Raw genomic sequence first — 22,405 nt, forward strand, 5'->3', positions numbered from 1 at the left:
TGACGTTGGCTTTTTAACCTATTTTAACTAATTGTTCAAAGCTTTCGAAGTTAAACACATACACAAATACATGGAAAAACAATAATGTATACGAAAACCCCTGCAAAGGCATGATTATCATCTTTTCCCATCATGAACAAACGTAGCGAACTATAGCTTCTTACAGCATATTCCTTTGCTAGAAATTCTACTCTTTGCTGCACAAAGTGACTCAGTCGTTTACCCGCTCACACAGACTGTGGCGTCATTTATGTAATTCCAAATTTTTTTTAATCCTTTCGTTCGTCAAGTAGTGACATCACTCATCAAATCGGACAAAGCGCTCTGTGATTGCTTGAGCTGCAGCGTTGGAATGTCGGACGGTGTACGATGTGATTTCCCGGTTGGTTGAATCGATTTTTGTGGCTGCATTTGTGGCCGTTAATCAAAAGAGGATACAAGCACACATACACATACACACACTGATCCACCCAAAACCTCCCACTGCAAAGGAGTTATGAGAACGTGCCCTGAATGCGCGTACAAACACACGATTACAAACGTCCGATTGGAGCGTTTTTAGATAGCTATTCTCATTTGCTCCCTCCCCGCAGGGTGCGGCTTGCATTATGGAGAAATATTTATTAAAGCAAACAGTTCCCCTCTCCTCCAACACACTGCCCGAGAATCGTGCCTTTTTTCCATCGTGACCATCGACGCAGCACAGTAATGGTTGCGTGGTTGGGATGAGCAGTTTGTTTTTGCACTGCTGTAAAATTAATTTCCCACGAGCACAGTATGGTCAGTCTGTGGTGGTGGTGGTGGTGGTGGTGGCTATAACGATCTCCCTTGGCCTGTGTCCCTGGTTTAGAACGCGGCACGCAGTGTGCGCTTAGAATGTGAAGCGGGAGCCAGTGGGCACGGAGGTGGTTTTATCAGTGAACTTCCAATTAATTATAGTTAAACAGTGGTTGTTCCCGGTTGCCCACGCTGCCAGCCCCCCGGTAACTGCGAAGGAGCGGTTTGGTTGAATTTGTTCAAGCGTCCTGCTTCCCACGGACCCGCACCCGGAGCGACCGGGGCTTTCGCTGACGCTTCATTGGCACGTTTGGCCCGGCCCGCCCGAGAGATTCCCGCAAGATCGGGCACCATTATTGACGTTATCGGACATCATCACGGGTACATCTCCTCCACCACCAGCAGCAGCATTGGCGGAAGGCGGTTCAGGTGGTTCAGGCGGTATTTTTCTAGCCTCATTCAAATACACACCATTCTAGCACGCTCTGAAAGCGAGACAGAGAGATGAAGAGCACCAGCAAGCGAGAGAATGACACTGAAGGGCACAAAGCACACTGTTTACAAACCATCAGTTTTACGCGCAGTCCCATCATAAGCATCACAAAACAAGCTGTCAGCAATGTTCTCATTCGACCCGTCTCGCACAGCCTCCCAGCGATACACACACACACACACACACACACACACACACACACACACACACACACACACACACACACACACACACACACACACACACACACACACACACACACACACACACACACACACACACACACACACACACACACACACACACACACACACACACACACACACACACACACACACACACACACACACACACACACACACACACACACACACACACACACACACACACACACACACACACACACACACACACACACACACCCACACACACACACCCACACCCACACACACACACACACACACACACACACACACACACACACACACACACACACACACACACACACACACACACAGACAATAAAAAAAACGTAAAAACTCCCAATCACCGGGTTTCGATCTTTTGCATGCGAACAAATAATGGCCTTTACCACCCAGTGTGCACAAATATTCGAACGAAATTTTGACGGCCATCCCTCCTGTCTCTTCCTGCAAGGGTCGTAGCGTACAGTGCAGGTCGTTAGCGAACGGTGCTCCAACTTGTCCGGCGGGGTAGCAACAAAAAAGCCCATCCGAGTATCGTCCATTATCATCCGACCATCGTTGCCGGTCGTGTTGCCCCACCACACGGTAGACCCGAGCACTGTTTTCAGCTCAGCCGAATAAAAGGATCCCAGAACCGCCTTGGCCGTACAGCGGCCAAACCACCTGTGCTGTCCGACGCGGAGGCACAGTTTTTGACAAATTGCACCGAAAAGTTCAATACGTAGTGAGGCTGAGAGCCACCATAACTCCACGAACGGTTACACACGAATGGTGGAAAGGCCACCGTGGTTCAGCGGTACAGCGGAAGTGGACTGGTGGTGGCAATAAATTAACGAAATTATCATACCGTACCGGATGCTGGGAGTAAGGGAAAGGACACTCATGTTTCATTGTTTGTTGCGCTGGCAATGGAGTTCTAATGGTCCGTCGGGCAATGGAGGGGGAGGAAAGAATGAGTTGTGGACATTGATTTTGCTGTTGTTATTATCAGGTCAATACACAAGCTCCCAAAATGTAAACAGAGGCGAAAAGACTGGTTCTGTATGCCCGATTGCATACTGTTAGGCGCGGGAAGTAATCTTGTATTTTCTCATTCAATTGACAAAACTTACATTAAAACGCCTAAATATACGTAATATATATCATTTAAGCATGAATATCTCTTCTAACAAGCTAACTCCAACTGAAAAGTCTCTTATCGATATTGCCTGCAGCTCCTACTACAAAGCCAATCGATCGTTTATGATCCTTCGCATTCACAAAACACGATTTAATGATCGTTAACCAAACTCGCCACTCCTGCTACAATAATGACTACTGTGGCACTGTTGTGTTTATTTCCACTCAATTGACCTGCGATATGTAGCGCTGCACCTCCATGTCCAAGACCATCGATTTTCCTTCATCCGACTATCAAAACAATGTCAGTGTGTCGTCAGTGTTTTTGGGGGCGGATTTTTAGCTGTCCACCCTCTGTGACACCGAGAATCGAAGTGAACACGCAGTGAGTATGCGTTTGTGTGCTTGTACGCCCTCATGCTCAATAAAATCGTCCCGCTGCTGCGTAATGAACACGCGGGTACGCCACTCGGTACGCGTAAAAGCACTTTCCTTTCCGCGCTGGATGGAATGAAAATGTGCCACCACCCCGGCTCCAACGACATTTCTCAACAAAAACCCACACATTCGCATACGGATACACATGAGTTTTCGTGTTGTGTTGGGAAAACAAAACCTCCACCATCGGTCGTGCCCGTGATGGTGTTGCTGAACCCGTCGTCAGTTGGCAGCGATGGAATCAGTCAGAGCCGCGCTACCCGCGTGCGGTGTGCTTTATTCCACGTTTTGCAGAAAACGCCAAATGCGCGCGTACTGTTGAACGACTTGACGACATGTTTCGGTTCGGTGTCGAGCGAAATGGTACCGGGCTGGTGGGTGGAAACCCCCTTTGCTGCCTGGCTAATGAGTAGCAGGAGCAGCAGCAGTGGCAGCAGTGGCAGGGTGTAGCGTTTTAGCTCCTCGAGCCTACTGGCGTACCGGAAGTTTGACGGCGCGTATGAGACGCTTCCGCCTTTTTCGGTGCGCACACAATTAGTTAATTTGCCTAGTGGGATTGTGGCGCAGGGAGGATGGGGGGGGGGGGGCAGATGGGTGGGTTTGCAAAACAGAAATTGTGGAAAAAGTTTTCCATCCCGTTTAGCTGTTGACTGATTTCAGCGTGTTTCGAAGGATTGACGGAGTGCGGGCAGGATTCGTTTTGGGGAAAAAGGATGGTAATGGAACAATGGTAGCAGCGGGCGTTGATTGCTTTGTGTATGTGTGTTGTGTAGGGTAATGAACGTACCGAACATGAGCTCCACGGATAGCGTTACATATTTCGGTGTTTGAGTAGCTGATCCTTCCTTCCTGTAGTGCTACAATTTGGATCAAGCAGCTTTTCGCGCTTAAACTACACGTTACAAGGGCTTAGCTTCATTGACGTTTAAATGTGTTAAAAAAAACAATAATAAAATAAGTCAGTAAACATTTGATAAACAAAAGAGATGATCCAGTTACAGCAAAAAACAAGGACCGATGGTGCTATGGTTTATTGGATAAAGGCAAGCTAAGTTTAGCTAAGCTACAAAGCTCGTAGAGCTGTAAAGCGCCTGAAAGTATGCACAATAATTTAAAACGTTTCGTGACGCTCATTCCAGCGAGGCCTTTGTGACTCAAAAATCTAGTTGGAATTTATTTTAATCAAATATTGCATACATTTCGGCGTTATGTTCCACTCTGAAAGGTAATTTTACGAGCATTTCAGCTTTTTTTCTATCTATATTAATGATTGTGAACGACCTACCAAAGAAACATATATATCTTTGGAAAGTTACATATTTTTAGACTTCATAATAATTTCTAACCTAACACTCTTTCAAAACTAAAACATTGTACCTTGCAATGCTAACGAATAACATCCCTACATTTCCCAAATTCCAAACAAAGTACAATGTAGCTAATGTCTCCCATGCGGAAGTAAGCAACGTACTTAAGCACAACAATTTACACCCTATAGCGAATCATTCCTACACCATAGCCACAAGATAACACTCCCAATACGGCACGACTTTGGAGCATTCGCATCAGCCACACAACCGCTGCCAGTGTGACTGTGAAAATCTAAAATCTAATTTGTTGCCCGTCAGTCTGCCACCAAAAACCGGAGAGACCGTTAGCCGAGGGGGGATGATTTTATGCACCATCAAAAAGCATCCTCCCGGTGGGATGTTGATGTTGATGGGATTTCATTGCGTTCCGGTTGCGTTTGCGGGGTTCGTTTGCAATATTACATTCGCTTTTACATTTTACCATGATTCAGCTGTACATCAAAAGCTGGTTGTGAATAAAACACGGCCGTCGCGGCAACTTTTGGCGTGCTGGTTATAGGTTCACTCCGTAGCCGTAGTCGCCCTCCAACGAGTCGGTTCCGGTTTTGTGCTCGTGCCAGCTGCCCGGTCCAAAAGCGCCCGGCGACAAGCGAAGGCTCCATAATTCATGCTTAACGACAGCTGAAAGAAATAACCTCTCCGCTTGCTATTTCTGTTCGAACTGGCTGCGCTATCGCGTTGGGTGCTCGGGGTGCGTCATCGGTCTAGACGCTGACTTTGACAGCGGTCCAACGTTATTTTGTAATATTTCTTGTAAAACCAAATTTCTATGGCAATTTTAAGGTCTCCGCTTTTTTTTAATTAAAAACAGTTTCACCACTTTCAATACCGCATTAAAAAACGGTGAAATAAATAGTTTTACAACTCAAGCATTGCAAACCACCCCGGCATTGGACAGAACCAACGTTATTTCTTCTTGTGGTAAAGTAACGGCTCGGAGAAATAATACTTTGCCGGACAAAGTTTTCCTAGAAAACGTGCAAACTTTGCTACGGCTTCAAAAGATTGCACCCGCGCGCAGGCAACCTTCCACAACCGATACAATGTATCCGAGGTCTCTGTGTCTGTGTGTGTGAGTGTCATTTAGTGCTCAGCATCTCAGAATACCAATGCATCGCCCGACCCCCGACGGGCGCTAAATGAAGCAGCGCTGCAAAAGCCCGTAACGGAGGCCAACCTTCCATTAGCAGTGCTGAAACGGGGAAAGTAAATTAAAGGAAAGCAAAGCATCGTACGTAAAAAAAACGATAACTTTTTGCCAACCAACTATCCACTTTTCCGGATTATGCCTTTCAAACACGAAACGCTGCAACACTCGATCCTAACTCACCAGCCATCACGATCACCATCATCATCGTCGTCGTCGTCGTCATCAGTTCAAGAGTCGTTCGTAGTGCGGCGGAATTTCATGACGGGACGGCGGTCCCTCACTTTATGGGCAACTGTTTCAAGTTTAATAATTGAAGCTGAAGTTCGCCCGAACTCGGAACTCGGTCGGGCAGCGACAGGGCACGGGAAACCTTGACAAACATTCCAAGAATCGCTCTTGCACCGATGCCCGCTGCTGCGTGGTTACACTTAATGTGGTTTGGGATTTTCATGCTGCCGCTGTGTTCCTCTAATGGACCAGAGGCTTTGCTGCCCCAATGGCTCGAAATCTCCGGATGCCGAATGGTGGGATTTAGATACGATTGCGCTGCTGCTGGTTGTTTGGTTATTTGTCGGTGTGTATTTTTGTGCGTTTGTTTGCTTGTGTCTGTGTGTGTGTGGGTTGCTTAATTGCTTATCCCCGGTGGAATTTGCTGCAAGGAATCTTCTTCAAACCATAATAATATGATGCCGCTTTTGGTATGCTTTGATGTTTTTCCTCCCACCGCTGCACAGCTCTCCCGGTGGATGGTTGAATGTTTGAAGGCTTAAAAAAAGCCCAACTTTACTGTAATCGATCAAATTGGACATTCCTGTACAATCGCTCCCTTTCACGCCACACAAGTTCGTTGCAGTGGTTAACTCGTTGCGGCATACTTCGATAATGACATCAACACCCATTCGCATCGCTTGCTATGATTGACTTTTTCCATTCGCAATCCTGCATTTCGATACCGAAATTATAAGTCAGGCGTAATCGTATCGTCAGGCGGGGCACAGGACAGGGCAAGGAAATGGAATGCAGTATTCGGCTGAACGGGAAGGGTGCATAAAACACATCGAGTGTAGCAGTGTGTATGCATTGGGGAATAATTTTGCGCCAATAAAAATGTGCCGCGAAGGGGAACGTTGTTTGAGCAGGAGACTGCAGTTCCGGCCGACGGTTTTCGGTACGGTTCGTTGAGCGCAAAGTTCATTGCGCTACGGATTGATAATTGTAAAGCGAATACGCATTATGCGTGCTGGCCCAATCCCGCGAACCCATGAACGGTTGCAATTATGCGATTGAACATTTTGTAATTTTCATTGATTGCAGCGCACATCCGGTGCCACGGAAATCGTTCAACGAATCGTTCTGAAAGCTCGCGAGGCTTCTAAATGTATGTCCAGAAACGCGTAGTTCCACGAAAATGGCTCTCGGGATATAAGGATAGCTCCAGCGCTATGTTTCGCCTCGATGCTCACCAGCCGAATGGAGCGTTTCAAATGCAAACAAATTGAATTTGTACGCCTTGCGCTAATCGATTGCTACAAACAGTTCCCGAGAAGCGAGACTCTTCGATTAAATGATGCTTTTAAAGCGCTCGCGTTGGTCTTTTTGCTGTCCAACTTCAACAGTGCGCAAGAAGCGTTTCTGTACTTTCTCTTATCTTTTTTTGTAAAGCCAAACACCGTTGCGGTTTTGCCATACAATGTGCTGTACGTGGCGTGTGTTTCACCACCATCGTCTTTTGCGTCGGATTTTCTCATGTCCAAATATATTAACCACCGAGACCGGAGTGACGTTAATTGTTGGCTTTCGCCGGCGTTATGCTACGACAACACGTCAAGCAGCAAAAGGGGGAAAAAGGGGAGTGTTCAAAAATACGACAACACCGCAAACCGTTTAAAGGGTGCGATGGAAGGGCTGGAAAAATAAAACTCCCGACCCAGGCGGCAGAATCGAAGAATGGTTCGGCAAAAATTAAACCAAGTGTTTATCAAGGTTTTGCTGAGCTAGTTGCATACAGCTAGGGGTAATCGGTAACAATGAAATCGCTTTGAAATATGTAATTTGTATTAAATTAAATTTTTCATTTTAAATATAAAAATACAGTGAACCCTCTCTTATTTGAGAGGCGATGGGACTGTCGAATAAGAGGGGTTTTCAAATTACAGAGGTGTAAAGTGAATGAAAGGTCCATCCAAACAAGAAAGAGACAGAACATTTAGTATGCAGCCTTAACTGTTGCTATAGGAAACTGCGAACAGGATTGCCAATTTGAGCATACATCATTCAATAACCATGGCAACACCATACACAAATAAGAGGGACACAGATTTCAGAGGTTTTCCAAATTAGAGGAACAAAAATGTACTGGAAATCAAGGGACTGTGCAAAATGTTCAAATAAGAGAGGTTTTTCAAATTGGAGAGGTGTCAAAAAGAGAGGGTTTACTGTAATCCTATTTAAGCGCCAAAAAGTATGCTACCCACTCAACAGGAACAATAAAATGCGCCTAAAAGTATGCAATTTGTATGAAATCCTTTTTAAATAGAAAATTTCAAATTGAAACGCCCGGAAGTATGCAACACGACAACACAATATCACCTCAAAAGAGACAGAATATGCTAACTAACAAGGTGTCGTCACCTGGGAATGTTTATAACAGCACGAAAAAAAGGATAATAGCGCTTGACACTGGAAACCACCAATTATCGAATAAGCATACCGTGTACAGCCGTCCGCTCGCGAGCCTTTATCCATCCCTGGCGGCTTCACCATCCTGCACCACCACTTCACGGGTAAAAGTATCCCTAATTGGACGGTATCCCCTTGTGTAGGGAGAATCATTTTGAATATCAAAAGAAGAGGGGGGGAACCTATCGTCCGTCTCCAGCACTTCTCGTGTGCACTTTCCACCCGAAAGTGGGAAAAGTGAAGAAGCGAAAGCTGCTACACGTGAACCAGTGGCCAGAAGGTTTAATTCTTCCCCGTTTCATCTAATTCATTACCGCGGGAACATGAGCGCGAGAAATTTGTTACGGGCAAAAAGGGTGAGAGATTTTCCACCGACCACGGTCCCACGGTCAGGAGCCGACAAGGGCCGTCCCACCGGCGGCCGGGCTAGCATTTATGAAACCCTCGGTGATGAATTTTTCATTCCGTTTACTGCTTCCCGTTTGTTCCATACGCTTGGCATTGCAGGTGTGTGTAGAAGGCCTGGGACGCGTGTGAGAGAAATGGAAAACTCGTTTAAAAGCAGCTCGTACGAACACTTTCGGCATCATTCCCTAAGTGGTTTTTAATAACTTCATTCGGACTACGAGCAGTGCTGACTGGTTGCTGGAGCTGACAAAATTTCGGACTCTAGGGGTGTGCTTGAAAATTAGAGGAACAAAAAGAAGAAAAAAAGCAAGAAGTCCCAGCTACGACAAATGGAGGTCCTAAACTGTCCGCTACTGTCGGTGAATGTGCGCGTGTGGCGCTTCTGGTCATTCGTGCTGGTGCACAACTGGCGACGGTACATCAGCATCATCCCGGTGACGGCGCTGAACGTGTTCATGTTTGCCGACCTGTACCGGGCCTGGGGCAACATCGAGGAGGTCATTATTAATGCTTATTTTGCGGTGCTCTATTTCAACGCGGTGGTAAGTGCATTCCGGGCCCGGGCAAAACTCTGGGGGAACTCCGATCAGGGGTTGATTAATTTGCGGGTTTCGGTTGCGGTTTCACATGCAGCTGCGCACGCTGATACTAGTGTACAATCGGGACAAGTACGAGTCATTCCTGGCCGGTGCGGCCAGCGTGTACGAGGAAATACGAGTAAGTGAAAGTTTCCTTTTCCGCAAACGGATCAAAGCGGGCGATAGGGAAGAAATTCGAACTGTATTGCATACCTTCGGGCGCTTACACATGCTCGAGCAGCAATCGAGGAGTGAGCGATACATTTCGCCTGCAGCTATGCAATTGATTGTAGCATTTTAGCAAGCCGTTTGCCTAAAAACTTCTTTTTAAGGCTATCAACGATGACGTCATCACGAAACTCGTTTCAACGTACACTAAAAGGGCTCGCTTCCTGTCCATCTCCAACCTGGCGCTCGGTGCGTTCATCAGTGGGTGTTTCGTTGTGTATCCACTGTTTACCGGGCAGCGGGGCCTACCGTACGGGATGTTCATACCGGGCGTGAACAATTTCGACTCACCGCAGTACGAAATCTTCTACATCACCCAGCTGGTGCTGACGTTCCCCGGGTGCTGTATGTACATTCCGTACACGAGCTTCTTCGCCTCGAGCACCCTGTTCGGGCTGGTGCAGATCAAAACGTTGCAGCATCAGCTGAAAACCTTCCGCAGCTCGGAAATGCTCAACGAAAGCACGGTAGTACTCAACCGAAAGCTGCAGAAGCTGATCGAAGATCACAAGCGAATCATTCGGTAGGTTGTGTTGTGTTTGAAGAGGGATAGAATCGTATTATAAGTAATCAGTTTTTGTGTGTTTTAAATTCAGCTATGTGAAAGATCTTAACGATCTGGTAACCTACATCTGCCTGATAGAGTTCCTGTCGTTCGGATTAATGTTGTGCGCGCTGCTGTTCTTACTTAATATTGTAATTTTCTACTTCCGAGCAACGAACAGCATTCACTGTTTGTTTTCCCCCTTTCCAGATCAGTGTGATGGCTCAGATCGTTATCGTTGGAGCGTATATATTCATGATCCTCACACAAATATTTGCCTTCTACTGGCACTCGAACGAGGTGCGGGAGGAAAGCATGGCCATCGCACAGGCCTCGTACAGCGGACCGTGGCTGAATGTGGATGACACTATTAAAAAGAAGCTTCTCATGATGACGATCCGTGCCCAGCGTCCACTAGAGGTAATTACAACCCGGAGAAATATCAATGCTTCACAGGCTACACTTGTCTACTTCTTCCTATCGAACAGATCACAGTCGGTAACGTGTATCCGATGACGCTGGAAATGTTTCAATCACTGCTGAATGCGTCCTACTCGTACTTTACGCTTCTGAGAAGAGTTTACAATTAAAAGATGGCAATGATAGCATGAACTTAACGCGATAAGTTTGGAAGCATAGTACGCCCACCAACGCCCACCCACATACTTACAACTTTACACTTTAATAACCACAAAAAAGGCTACGGGAGCCCAGTGAAGAGAGGGCAAGCAGACTAAAAGCCACCGAAAATCGTGATAAATCATCCAGCCAGCTCATCATCGTCATCATCGCTCCACCTTTCTGTTTGGTGATAAATTCATCCCGATGGTGCAAGTTTTGAGTCCCTAAACTTTGCTCTTAATCTCCACTTCAAGCATGAAGTGCTTCTTTTGTGTGGGCGTTGATTACGTGATACGATTATTGTTCGGTTGTTACTTTTTCATTCTTGGCGTGTGCTGTGGACGGTTTCCGATTCTTTGCCGGCTGTGCATACGTACGCTGGCTGTTGGCCTTTTTTAATGGAAGTATATGAGAGTGAAAGGTCGCAGTTGGTGCTATTAATTCCACGGTGCAGTGTGTGCACGCTGGTACAGTTTTGATATTCATCACTTGAATTTTAAATGCTATTTTACAAGCAAATTGAAATGCAGATGTATATTTTTTGGGGTTCTTTTAAAGGATCACATCTGCTGAGAGCATTATCTTCATTATCTTCAGAGAGGAATCCAATAAAAATCAAAGAGAAAAGCGAAATAAAGGAAATCTCTTGATAAATATATCCATTCAGCATGGCACCATCATTTAGTTGTTTGAAATATTGCATGCAAATGTTGATGCACGCTTTTATGACATGGTAAGCTTTATGGCTGTGCTTTTATGGCACCTTCACATGAAATATTTCAGCCAAGAGTGTGGCGAGGATGTAGAATCTCAAGGAGAAAATTATATATTTTTAATAGATTAAAACTGGTATTTTAAAATAAATTTGGATTAATATTGTTGGTAATTTTTAGAGCAGTTTTATGTATTATTGGCTTTTCGATACATGAATAATAAAAGTAAAAGACTAAGGCAGATAGACCCATCTTTTGAATGCAGTGCTACCTTAACACTCTGCTAGCTAACACAGCGCTGTGTGGCTCGTTTTGGAATCACAGATTTGTTCACTCTGCTTCTGGGAATTCTGGGATTGGTCTATCAGCAACTCTCAGCAGAGCGTATTGCAGCAGGAAGAAAGAGTGAGCGCAGATTGCAAAAGAGGCAACGTGTGTGAGGATCGGAAAGAAAGTGAACGATCGTAAGCCAATGTAACGCTTTCATCGCTCTCTTATCTTGTACCGTGTTCTCCGCAGAAAGCGCATGCAAAATGCCAGCGCCCAGAGTGTTAACGATGTGATCATCACAACTAAATTACCATTTAATAACATTTTTTTTATGGAAAACTAACTATTTCTCAATATCATATTCAGTAATGCGTTCATGTCTTGTCTTGTGATATGACATAATCGCTGAAAATTCTGTACGTTTACCAATCTGTTGTATAAACCGTTTTATAGCAGGACCTCATTTGAATACAACCTCCTTATAAGGATGCGTGCAACGTTTCAGTGAAACATTTCACCATCGCACCTGTAGCAACGCAAACCACCATGCGTCTCCATTGGATTTATTTACACATTTCTCAATGACATAAAAACCCTTTTTCGCAAAATAACTCACACACACTCTCCAATGGCTCTGTATTATCAAAAAACAATACGTTTATTTCATTATGCACGTCAGACATACACACACACACGCACGCTCACGGCCTTGCACGTTTCGGTAATGATGGGTTTCACTGATTCACGCGTGTTATGCCATTGCTACGTTTTTGCTCCGCGATCGACCACAAACGACACGCACACACACACACACACACTCTCATGTCTGAATGTTTTATATTTATCAGCGGAAAAAAGAGGGGAAGGGGGGGAGTTTATTCTAGACAAGTATCGTACAAACTGGAGTGCGTAACCTACCATCCACCCACCATTCGCTCAGCCTATTTACCACGCTAGTTTCAGTGGTTCAGTGATGTGTGTGTATGGATGTGTATTTGTGTTCCAATTTTCAACCAATAAGTACATCGCACAAGTAAAGGGAGGACCGATTGCTTTGATCGGTATGCTAGCTTCATTCTGTCACACGCTCTCCTCTTTTCTCTCCTTCCCTCTCCTTATTTTCGGCTCTCTATTCTATACAATAAATATTCCACCATCCGGTATGTAAGTTGTATGTGTGCACGTATGTGTGTGTGAGCAATTTCTTAGCCCAGCTTGCTATCGCTCCTGCTAGCCTTAATGTTTGCTGTAAATTGTAAGTAAATCGAGCTCTAAAAAACACTTGGCTACAAAAAAGGTACTAAACCACGGCAGAACCGATGTCGATCGAGTGTAGAAATTAAACAGAAAAACAAAACCTACATAATGGCCACATGAACGGTACTATTTACTACTATTACCACTTTGTACAATTGTTGTCTCATCCTTCTTATGGCATATTGTATAATGGGGCTCACACACACACACGCACGCACACACATGTACATGAAATCAAATAAAAACCAAGAAATAGTAAAGAAATCTAACACAACTGGATTGGCACATAATTATGGGTTGCTAATACATCCTACCACTCTATATCTCTATATGTATATATCCCTTCGACCGGTGTATGTATATATAGTTTAAAAAATAGCACGTGAACTAAAATGGCCTTACGTTTGCAGCATCTATTCAAGCAAACGGATGAAATCTTAACTACAGCTCCTTGCAAACACACACGCACACAGACGGGATGAAGCTAGCGGTACTGCGGTAAAGGAACGACGAGCCAGAGTGTCGGTGTGAAAGAAAAAGCGTGTGTGATTGCTACCATAAAGTAGAAAAACAAACAAAAAACAAAGTCACAAAAAACCATTTGCACTATCACCTGGAATGTCCTAGGACAGCGTTACTGTGTGTTCGAGCGAGTGATTCGGTGGTCGCTCTACTAACTCTTTCCCCATATTTAAGTTGATATTTACAACGTTGATGTACCATTTACTCTTCTCCTCGCTGTATGTAAGTACTTGAAAATGGAGCCTTGTTTTGTTGGGGGGGGAAGAAATTGATTTCATGTGGTTACTTTCACTCTACTTCCTTCTTTTGCTTTCTTTTATCTTCTATCTGTGATAACAAAACACAGCAACACACACACACATACACTCACGCAAATGGGAGCACTCGCTGTCACTAAGTCACGGGGGAAGGGAGGGCTTCTCTACAAACGCTTATACTATGGGTGCAGGCTAAGGGGCACCGGCTTCATCTAGGATGACACTTACTTAAGGGTTACATAGTTTACTCCTCCACACGCCTGACACCACCATCAAACTTTCAATTACACATTTGAGCTAAAGAAACATTCAATTAAATACAAATAAAATTTAAAAAAAAACGGTAAAACCTAACCCTACTGAAATTGCTGCTATTTTTGCTTCATCGCCTAACGATTGCTCGTCTTTCTACAACTCTGGTGTACTGCCCGGAAACGGATAAACAGGAAAAATAAAAGAGATTGAACAAAAAAAGAAAAAAATACATTTATGGCACACATCTTGCTGTTGCACTTGTCCCTTAAGCTACTAGGAGATACTATAAACAATTGAAATCGTTCGCTCTCTCTCTCTCTCTCTCTCTCTCTCTCTTCTCCTCTCTATATTTTGCTCTTATGGTTCTCAGTTGTTGCTGCAAAATTGCAAATAAATAAATACATTTTGCTTGGTATAATTCGCTCTCTCCTTCGTCCGCCTTTTTTACTCCACTTTTTAAGCACTACTACATACACCTAAAACAAAACATTTTTCCCCAATTATGAAACGAATTCTTTTATAGAAAAACACACACTTACGCGTGTGTTTCTACTGCCATCCATACCACAAATAAATACAAAACGTTTATCCTAACACAAACAATAATAAAAAACATAACACGCCTACTCCTCCACGAGCCGCGCCTCCAGAAAGTGAAAGATCTCCTTGTACGCCTTCACGCGAGCGATCATGAGCGGCGTCAGCTGCTTGTGGTTCGTCGGGTTCGCCCGCGCTCCATACTTCCCGACCAGCAGCTTCACGATGTTGATATGGTTGTGCTGGGTCGCGACGTACAGCAGCGTGTTGCCGTACGCGTCCTGCTCGTTCGCATCGAACTGCTGGTAGTGCTCGAGCAGATAATCCAGCACCTCCTCGTGGTTTTCCTGCACCAGGTAGAGCAGCACCGGCGGTTCACTGTTGCGCAGCCGCTCGATGCTCGCCCCATTGTTGAGCAGTATCCGTACCAGCGGCAGATTGTTGCTGACCACCGCCCGGATCAAGGGTGTTTCCCCGTTGTAGTTTAGCTCATCGATCGAACATTTGTGGTCTAGCAGCAGCTGCACCAGCCGCACATTGCCGCGCTGCACCGCCAGATGGAGCGGTGTCGCCCCGGTCCGATTCTTCGCGTTGATTTGCGCCCCGGCTCGAATAAGATCGCGCGCCATCTCGACCTGATCCCGCTCCACGCAGACGTGCAGCGCCGTTTGACAGAACTCATCGCGATGGTTCACGTGCCTGGCGCCCCGCTCGATCAGCAACCGCACAATGTCGCGCGACTCTGCGCACACCGCGTTGATAAAGCACAGTGGCGCACTGTTCACGTCGACGCCGCGCCGCAACAGCAGCTCCAGCATGCGCAAGTTCCCATTCCGGATCGCCATATTGATCGGCTGAAAGTCGGAGCTGAGCGCACCGCCGATCGAAGCCTCCTGCCGGAACAAACACCGCACCAGCCGCCCGTTGTTCGTGTACAGGGCGAACGCGAGCGCATTCAGCCCATACTCCCCGCAAGCGTCCGTACTGGCGCCGCCCTCCTCGAGCAGTATCCTGGCCGAGCGTACGTATCCCTCCTTGCAAGCCACATGCAGCGGACTGTTCTTCACCAGATTGCAGTTGTTCACGATCTTGCGCAGCCCGGGCAGCGTCAGCAGATAGCGCAGGATGCGACACCGATCGAACCCGGCCGCCACGTGCAGCACGTTGTTGCAGTTCGAGTAGATGCGGCTCGGATCGACCTTGCACTCCTCGATCAGGTACCGCAACACGTCCTCGTTGTCGTACTCGATCGCCCGGTGCAGCAGACACAGTTCGCCCGAGAAAGCGGTCAGCTCGGTGGCAGCATCGATCGTCTGCCGTACAACCGAGCGTGGATTGCCGTACTGAATCAACCAGTAGACCGGCAGCTTCTCGTCCTCGCTCATCACGTTCAGACTGACCTTGGCACCGACCAGCACCCGCACAATGTCGAGCAGATTCAAACGAGCCGCCAGATTCAGTGCGCTGTACTTCATGCTGCACAGAGCGTTCAGTTGCTTCCGAGACATCTTTCCGATGAGATGCTCAACCGCTGCAAGGTTGCCTGCGTTCACCAGCTTGTGCAGAATGGTCATCCCGTTCCCATCGGCTCGACTCCAATCGTAGTCGTGCATTCCGTTCAGCAACTCCCGTACGAACCGATGATCCTCGGAGTTCACAAACAGATGCAGCTCGTCGGATGCGTTAAAACGTTTCAGATGCTTCCGGAACAGCGCCACATCCCCGTGGAACAGACAGAGATACAGCACCAGCATGCGGTGATCCGATTCTTTCATCTCCTCCAAACGCTCGTCTAAAAAGTGAGACTTTGCGGTGCGCCGTAGAAGATACTGCAGCAGCTGGGTACGTTCGCTGCTTTGCGGAACGCCCGTCAGCAGGTCGATCATGGCACGGAAATCACCCGCAATGGCTGCATCGATCAGCCCGTACCGGCACGATTCGTTGGGCATCAGTGCGCCCAGCAGTTGGCCATCGATTGCCACACCTTTCTGGACCTGTTGGCGCAAGGCGCTTACGTTAATGCTGCCCGAACGGACCGCTTCGAACAGGGCTTGCTGTTGCTCGATCCACTGCAACCGTGAGGCGTACTTTTGCGCCCAACAGAACACCGACTTGCAGCTAGCAGTGTGCGGTTCACCGCTGTACAGCTGAAATGCGCGCTGCTTGAACGCGAGCACGTTCAGGAAGATCGTGGCGGAAGACTTGCGCGTGACTGCCTCGAGCACGAGCGATTCATGGCCTCCCGCAAGGAAACCCTTCAGCCGGCACCCACTCAACACGGTCGACTGGAAGTTCCAGTGCATTGGTTCAATCCGCCCAACCGTGGCGAGAATTTCGAGCAGTTCGACCAGCCCGTACTCGAGCGCGAACTGCACCGCCGGCGGCAGTTCCTCGATCGCTTCCGAAACCGTCTCCACATCGGTACAGTCAAACTTTTCCAACATTTCCACCACCTCATTCACGCGCGAGTCGAACAGCTCTTGCAGCAGCTCCTCGTCCTGTTTTCGATGCGCCTGCAGCTGCCCGGCCTCCAGTGCCAGTCCCTTCGTGCGGAAGAACTCCTCCACCGTTTTGTAGCGCTGCTGGAGCAGGAAGATGTTGCCGTAGCTCGTGCGACTCAACCGCTCGTGCAGCTGCTCGAACTCTTCGTCGCTGAGCGGTGGTGCGCTGAGGTCTTGTAGCATTTTGCGGGTGAACTTGCCGTACCGAGCGGCCGGATCGTGCGCCGAAGCACACTCCCGGCGCCCCAAATTGATGCCAAACAGTCGATCGGGATCCATCAGACGCTGCAGCTCCTCGAGATGGCGCACCACCTGCAGTGATTCCTCGTTCTCGCTCAAACTACTATACGGCCGGAGCAGCTCCTTCAGAGCCAGATTCGCGTCGGAGATGGAGATCGAGCGCGAAATGTCGTACTTCTGGTAGGACTGGCGCAGATACGAATGCACCAGCCGGCGCACACAGCCAAAGTCCCCGTTCGCTTTCAGCGCCCGGTACACGGTCGCAAAGTTCGCGAGCGTGACGCGCAGCCGCGTCTGGTGGTACTGCATGTGGTAAAACCGGAAGTGGATGTTCTTCTCGATGAACGACAGCAGCTTCAGCTCGTTCGCCATGCCGAGGTACATCTTCTTCAGCTCCTGCACGATGCGCCCCGTTTCCCGCTCGTCGTAGAACACGTGTTCGAACTTGATGTGGCTCAGGGTGTGCAGATTGTACTCGCCGATGTAGCGGGCGTACGAGCGGAGCTGCGTCACGTTGCCCAACCGGTAAGCCGTCCCGAGGAACGATTTGTACGCCTCGATCAGCTGGATGTGGATGGCGTACAGGCAGAACCGGTAGACGGGCTTCAGCCGGTCCTGGATCGTGCGGACCTGCTCCAGCGTGAGCGCTTTGCTGAGGAAATACTTCCCCACGGTACAGTGCGGCGTGAAGTTATCGCGCAGATCGAACTGCTGCGGTGTGGTGCCGGTGTTGACCAGCGGGGAAAGCACATGATCGAGCAGATTGGTCAGCATGCGGGCGAAGGTCGGCCGCCGCAGGTTCGTCGCTTCCTCCCCAACCTGCCCAATGTACTGCAGGACGCGCTGGATCGCCATCGAGCAGAGCGACGCGTTCGCCTGATCGTCCAGATCGAGCACGAGCGCATTCTCCACGTAGTACGCAATCTGCTTGACCGTGTGCATCTGCCGGACCTGCTCGTACGTGCGCCGCAGCCGCCCGAACACGGCCCGATTGCGGCGCCGCACCGTCCTGCACGCGACCGATCCCTTCAGCTCCCGGGCGGCGGCCTCGCGCTCGAGCAGCTTCACCTTGCCGCGGCTTAGCTCGGCCAGCTGGCGGGCGGCCCGAACCTTCGCGAGCAGTTCGCGCCTGCTCGCCACGTACGCCACCTGTCGCTTCGGGAGGCGGAGCTTCGGATGGGTCCGGTGCCAAAGCTGCCCGACCGTGAGCGCGGTCGTCCGCTGTTCGGACCGCAGGTAGGCGACGTAGTCCGCGACGCCCCATTTGCTGTCCTGCAGGGTGGTGAGCTCCCGGCGTCCCAGCTCGCGCTGCACCAGCGCTTCGTCGGCGGGCGTGAGCGGCCCGTTGGACGTGGCGATTCGGTGGAGCGCCTCGCAGGCGCGCTGTCTTCGTGCGACGTACTGTGACAGCTTCTGGTCGCGGATGCACGCGATGAGATCGAGCAGCAGCTGCGGCGTCCACTGGAACAATCGAACGGTAGGTTGATGGTGGTCGCTGGAGGGGCGCACCAGCACCTCCAGCTCCTCCGCCACTGCGCGCAAAAACCGCACCATCATGTGCTTGTTCAGCACGAGCTTGTACATCTCGAAGCCGGCGCTCTTCTCCAGTATCGCGAGCAGCACGCCGCACAGATAGCTCAGCTCGCCGACCGGGACCTGTTTGAGCTGTGGCCAACGCTCCACTCCGTCCAGATAGTGCAAACACTCGCAGAGCGCCCGCAGCCGCACCACGAACCCATCGTCCAGATCGTTCAGGTTGTCCGGGTCGTACCGCTCGCTCAAGTATTTGGTATAGCTTAGCACTAACTCTACACGCCTATCAGCCTCTGTTTTGTTCGCTCCGGCGGCCGCTTTTCCCTTCACTGCCGCCCGCTTCGATCCAGCACCACCACCGGGACGACCTTCGTAGCTGTGCGCAATCAGCTCGTACTCCAGAAAAACGCTCATCGACCGCTCGATCGGGACGCCCTTCACGCTCAGCTCGTCCAGTATCGAGGCGAACAGTTTCATCTTGGTGTGTATGTCGAACGCACGCTTCTCCAGAAATATCCGCAGCAGCTCCACCGACCCGCGGCGGATCAGCCGCCGCAGGCCCTCCTCGTCCGGCACACCGTCCAGCTCGCGGGACAGTGCAAACTCCGCCACATACTGGGACCCGTTCGCCAGGGCCAACTCCACCGGCGTCAGGTCGTCATGGTTGCGCAGATCGCAATCGGCGCCCGCCTCGATCAGCAGCTCGATCAGGCGCGTTTTGTTGTGTTTCGCGAGAACGGCCAGATGCAGCGCACTGTTGCCATCGCAGGCCGCATCCTGGTAGTCCAGATCGGGGCTGGACCGTTCGAGCGCCGCCCGTACCGTCTCGTACTGGCCAAGCGCAATCGCTACCATCAGACTCTTCTCCATGGCTGACTGAGAGTGAGGCTCGTTCGCTTCAAAAAACGGTGGGGTGGGATATCCGGGCTCAAGTCATTCCCGACGGTCGCTGGGCGCTTCGGTTGACGCACTGCAGGAGAGAAAAACAAAAGGAAACGTGTTTTAACTGCGGAGGAAAATCATCGTTAATTGTGTACAGTGTAAAACAAGAGTCAGATCCTTTCTGTTGTTCTTTTTCAGTCGCATTTCCGCGCAATAATTCACTGCAATGGAGGCAATGAATGCAATTGTAGCCCCAGCCCGATGTTTTAGCTATTTTTACCAATGTCAACGAACTGCAGCCTCCAGCGTTTTGTGCGTACCAGGCCGAAAGAGCGAGTTTCATTCAAGCCGCAGTCGCATTCGCATTCATTCACATTCGTCCTGCACCGTTGCAACCGCCCTCCGAGAGGGTGAGGCCGGGTAGGATTGCACCATTAAGCAGCAAAAATTAATTTTACTCGTACATGCACAAACGCACAACAAACCCGAACGGTAAAGGCCTTGACAGGTCCCTATCTCTCTGTCTCTCTCGCTATTCGCATGTATCATAAGAAGCATGACATGCGGAAACTTTACACCCCAAAACCTTTACGCCAAATCGGGAGACGGTTTGAACCAGCGCAGCGGGGAAAGGGGCCTGGAAAATCAACGCACTTCATCATCGTTTTCCACGCGTTTCGCGTACGCATTTGCGCGCACCACACGGGCCAAACCGCACACCAAATTCACTGTATCGTTTCGTGCTGCTGCTGCTGCTGCTGCTACTGCTGCAAAAAACAGGGAAGGTTACACCAGACCATGCCCGACCACGGGAGTAAGCGAGGTGTTGTGTGCACACTCTCGGCATTTGCTTCTCGGGTTCCCAATCGACGTCTTTTGCGGGACGGATGAGGGATGTAGGGATCGTTCGGTGGAACGACACGGCACGGCAGCATAACTGTACCGGTTGTAAATATAGCCTTCCACGCCTGTTCCAAGGTGTGTGTGTGTGTGTGTGCCTGTGTTGAAGTGAGTAGGAAGCCAGCGAACGAGCACACGGTGACTGAACCATATCAATGAATGGACCAGCAGCAGCAGCAGCAGAAGTGGAGTTGAATGAATTTCTCCGCTCTATCTTGTTCGGTGAGGCACACGAAAGGAGGCACGCCCAAACGAACGATGGGTTGCAACAACTCCCCTTTTTTGCTGATGTAATTGACCCCCGTCCACTGGCACTTTGGGATCGGGGATGAACAACGGGAGCATTTCAACAAGGGATCTGATCCAAAAATATTTGGATATTGCAATTAAGGATTATTGAAGATTGATATTACGGCACAGCTTCTCATTAACTTTATTATGTTTGGGGGAATGGTTATTCCGAATGCTGGTACAAAACATTGTTTTGAGGAGTTTAATTTCTTCAGTTTGAAGAGCTGAAGGAATGACTTTAATTTATCATTTAGCTGAAACCCCTTGAATAATACAGACTACGAGCTCAACAAATGCTTGGCATTTATAAGTCTTGAAGTGTCCCTAATTGACTATCTTTGTTGAATGATGTATTGGAGCTTGCACACAGTCTGGATTGTGATTGTATTTAGGACCAGAAAGATATTTAAAATCTTGGAAATCAACAAAACTAACTAAAATCATAAAGTAAGATGTCGTTTTAATGACCATAGTTACGGATTTATAACAAATATAGACTATTAAGAGATGTGTTTTTCTGTATGACTAACAAAAAGAAGATATCAAGATCATCATTGGTGGATTAAAACGGGTTGGAGCCTCTCAGGCCAAATGTAGGCCTTTCTGAAGTGTTGAGAGAAATATTGTTTGAGCAAATCTAAACTAAAGAAGAATTGAGAAGCAAATTTACTTGTGAGAGAGTCATCGAGGCCTCGGGACCCAAAGCGACCGCACAGTTTGCGTAATGCTTAACCCGCCCCAGAAGATCATGCAGCTTAGCAATGTAATGTCAGTCTCTTTTCAGAGTCAATGAAAACAGAGATGAATTGCAGAGATGAAACTCTAATCATAATAACTCAAAATTACAAACACACATTAAAATTCTGATTCTGATTCTTCCAAGACAACATTCCCAATGATGAATGAAATAGCTCAAAATGATGTTACCAATTTTTGAATTGTCAATAATATCATTAAATCAATGTCATTAAAATATACAATAAAAATCAGAACAAAAGGGGTGAAATTTCTTAGCAAGATCCTTCTTTGCGCAATAGCATAGATGCTAGATATTGTTTTTGAACCTTTCCTACAGTTTCTGTTTTGATATTTAAACCATGTTTATATCTGTTATTAACAATGTTTTAATCTTTTGTCTTTAAATTCATACAATTGGAGGAAGAATGCAAAGAAATAGCAAAAAATCTTCACCAAACAATTATGGAAAAATATGTAAAAACAAGCAGACAAAAGACAAACCATGCTAGCAGTTACAGCGCAAGAAGTTACTTGAACTACCTTCAGATCCAGCTAATTTGAGTTCGTTTTTAACATTTATATATGATATTATTTAAAATTAAGCAATTAAGAACAACTATGAGAATAATTCGTTCATGTACTTCATTCAATAAGCAATTCAATTTTGCTACTTTCGAACACCATCCCACTGTGCCCTCGGCAATGGTGAGTGAAATGCGCAACTGAACATCGCGAGCGCCCGGCCAAAACTAACTTCCAGCATATATCCATTAGCTCTCGCTCCCGGGCCTGTCACCTGTCAACCCGAAAGGTAAACTAAACAACGGCAACCCGACAAACGCACCAGACAACTGAGAGTGCCAACGGCCATCGAAACAAAGGCCTAGAACTGCCACCG

The 22,405-nt window shown here is 48.0% G+C and overlaps 2 protein-coding genes across 4 annotated transcripts in view; one reads left to right on the forward strand and one right to left on the reverse strand.

Annotated features, from left to right (window-relative positions):
• Positions 1–8,945: 8,945 nt before the first annotated feature.
• On the forward strand, positions 8,946–11,344 carry LOC120901831 (odorant receptor Or2-like). The gene is made up of 6 exons (XM_040310140.1): positions 8,946–9,182; positions 9,274–9,357; positions 9,551–9,969; positions 10,043–10,142; positions 10,201–10,410; positions 10,479–11,344. Exons 1-6 carry the CDS (start codon positions 8,970–8,972, stop codon positions 10,578–10,580), a joined length of 1,128 nt encoding a protein of 375 aa, XP_040166074.1. The 5' UTR covers positions 8,946–8,969; the 3' UTR covers positions 10,581–11,344.
• Positions 11,345–12,226: 882 nt separating this feature from the next.
• LOC120901372 overlaps positions 12,227–22,405 on the reverse strand; it is a 53,440-nt gene continuing 43,261 nt past the window's right edge. For all 3 annotated transcript variants that reach the window (XM_040309246.1, XM_040309245.1, XM_040309247.1), the window contains one exon: positions 12,227–19,666. In XM_040309246.1, the coding sequence (XP_040165180.1) occupies positions 14,509–19,566 (5,058 nt within the window). In that variant the 5' untranslated portion in view covers positions 19,567–19,666 and the 3' untranslated portion in view covers positions 12,227–14,508. The remainder of the gene's footprint in view (positions 19,667–22,405) is intronic.

The sequence above is a fragment of the Anopheles arabiensis genome, chromosome 3 (genome assembly GCF_016920715.1).
Source record: "Anopheles arabiensis isolate DONGOLA chromosome 3, AaraD3, whole genome shotgun sequence".
In the NCBI taxonomy this organism is placed as follows: domain Eukaryota; kingdom Metazoa; phylum Arthropoda; class Insecta; order Diptera; family Culicidae; genus Anopheles; species Anopheles arabiensis.

Excerpts from the sequence above, each read along its gene's own strand:
- LOC120901831 (XM_040310140.1), top strand. The coding sequence starts at position 8,970 with ATGGAGGTCCTAAACTGTCCGCTACTGTCGGTGAATGTGCGCGTGTGG. Across the intron at positions 9,183-9,273 it reads TGCTCTATTTCAACGCGGTG|CTGCGCACGCTGATACTAGT; the intron begins GTAAGTGCATTC and ends TTTCACATGCAG. Across the intron at positions 10,143-10,200 it reads TGCTGTTCTTACTTAATATT|ATCAGTGTGATGGCTCAGAT; the intron begins GTAATTTTCTAC and ends CCCCCTTTCCAG.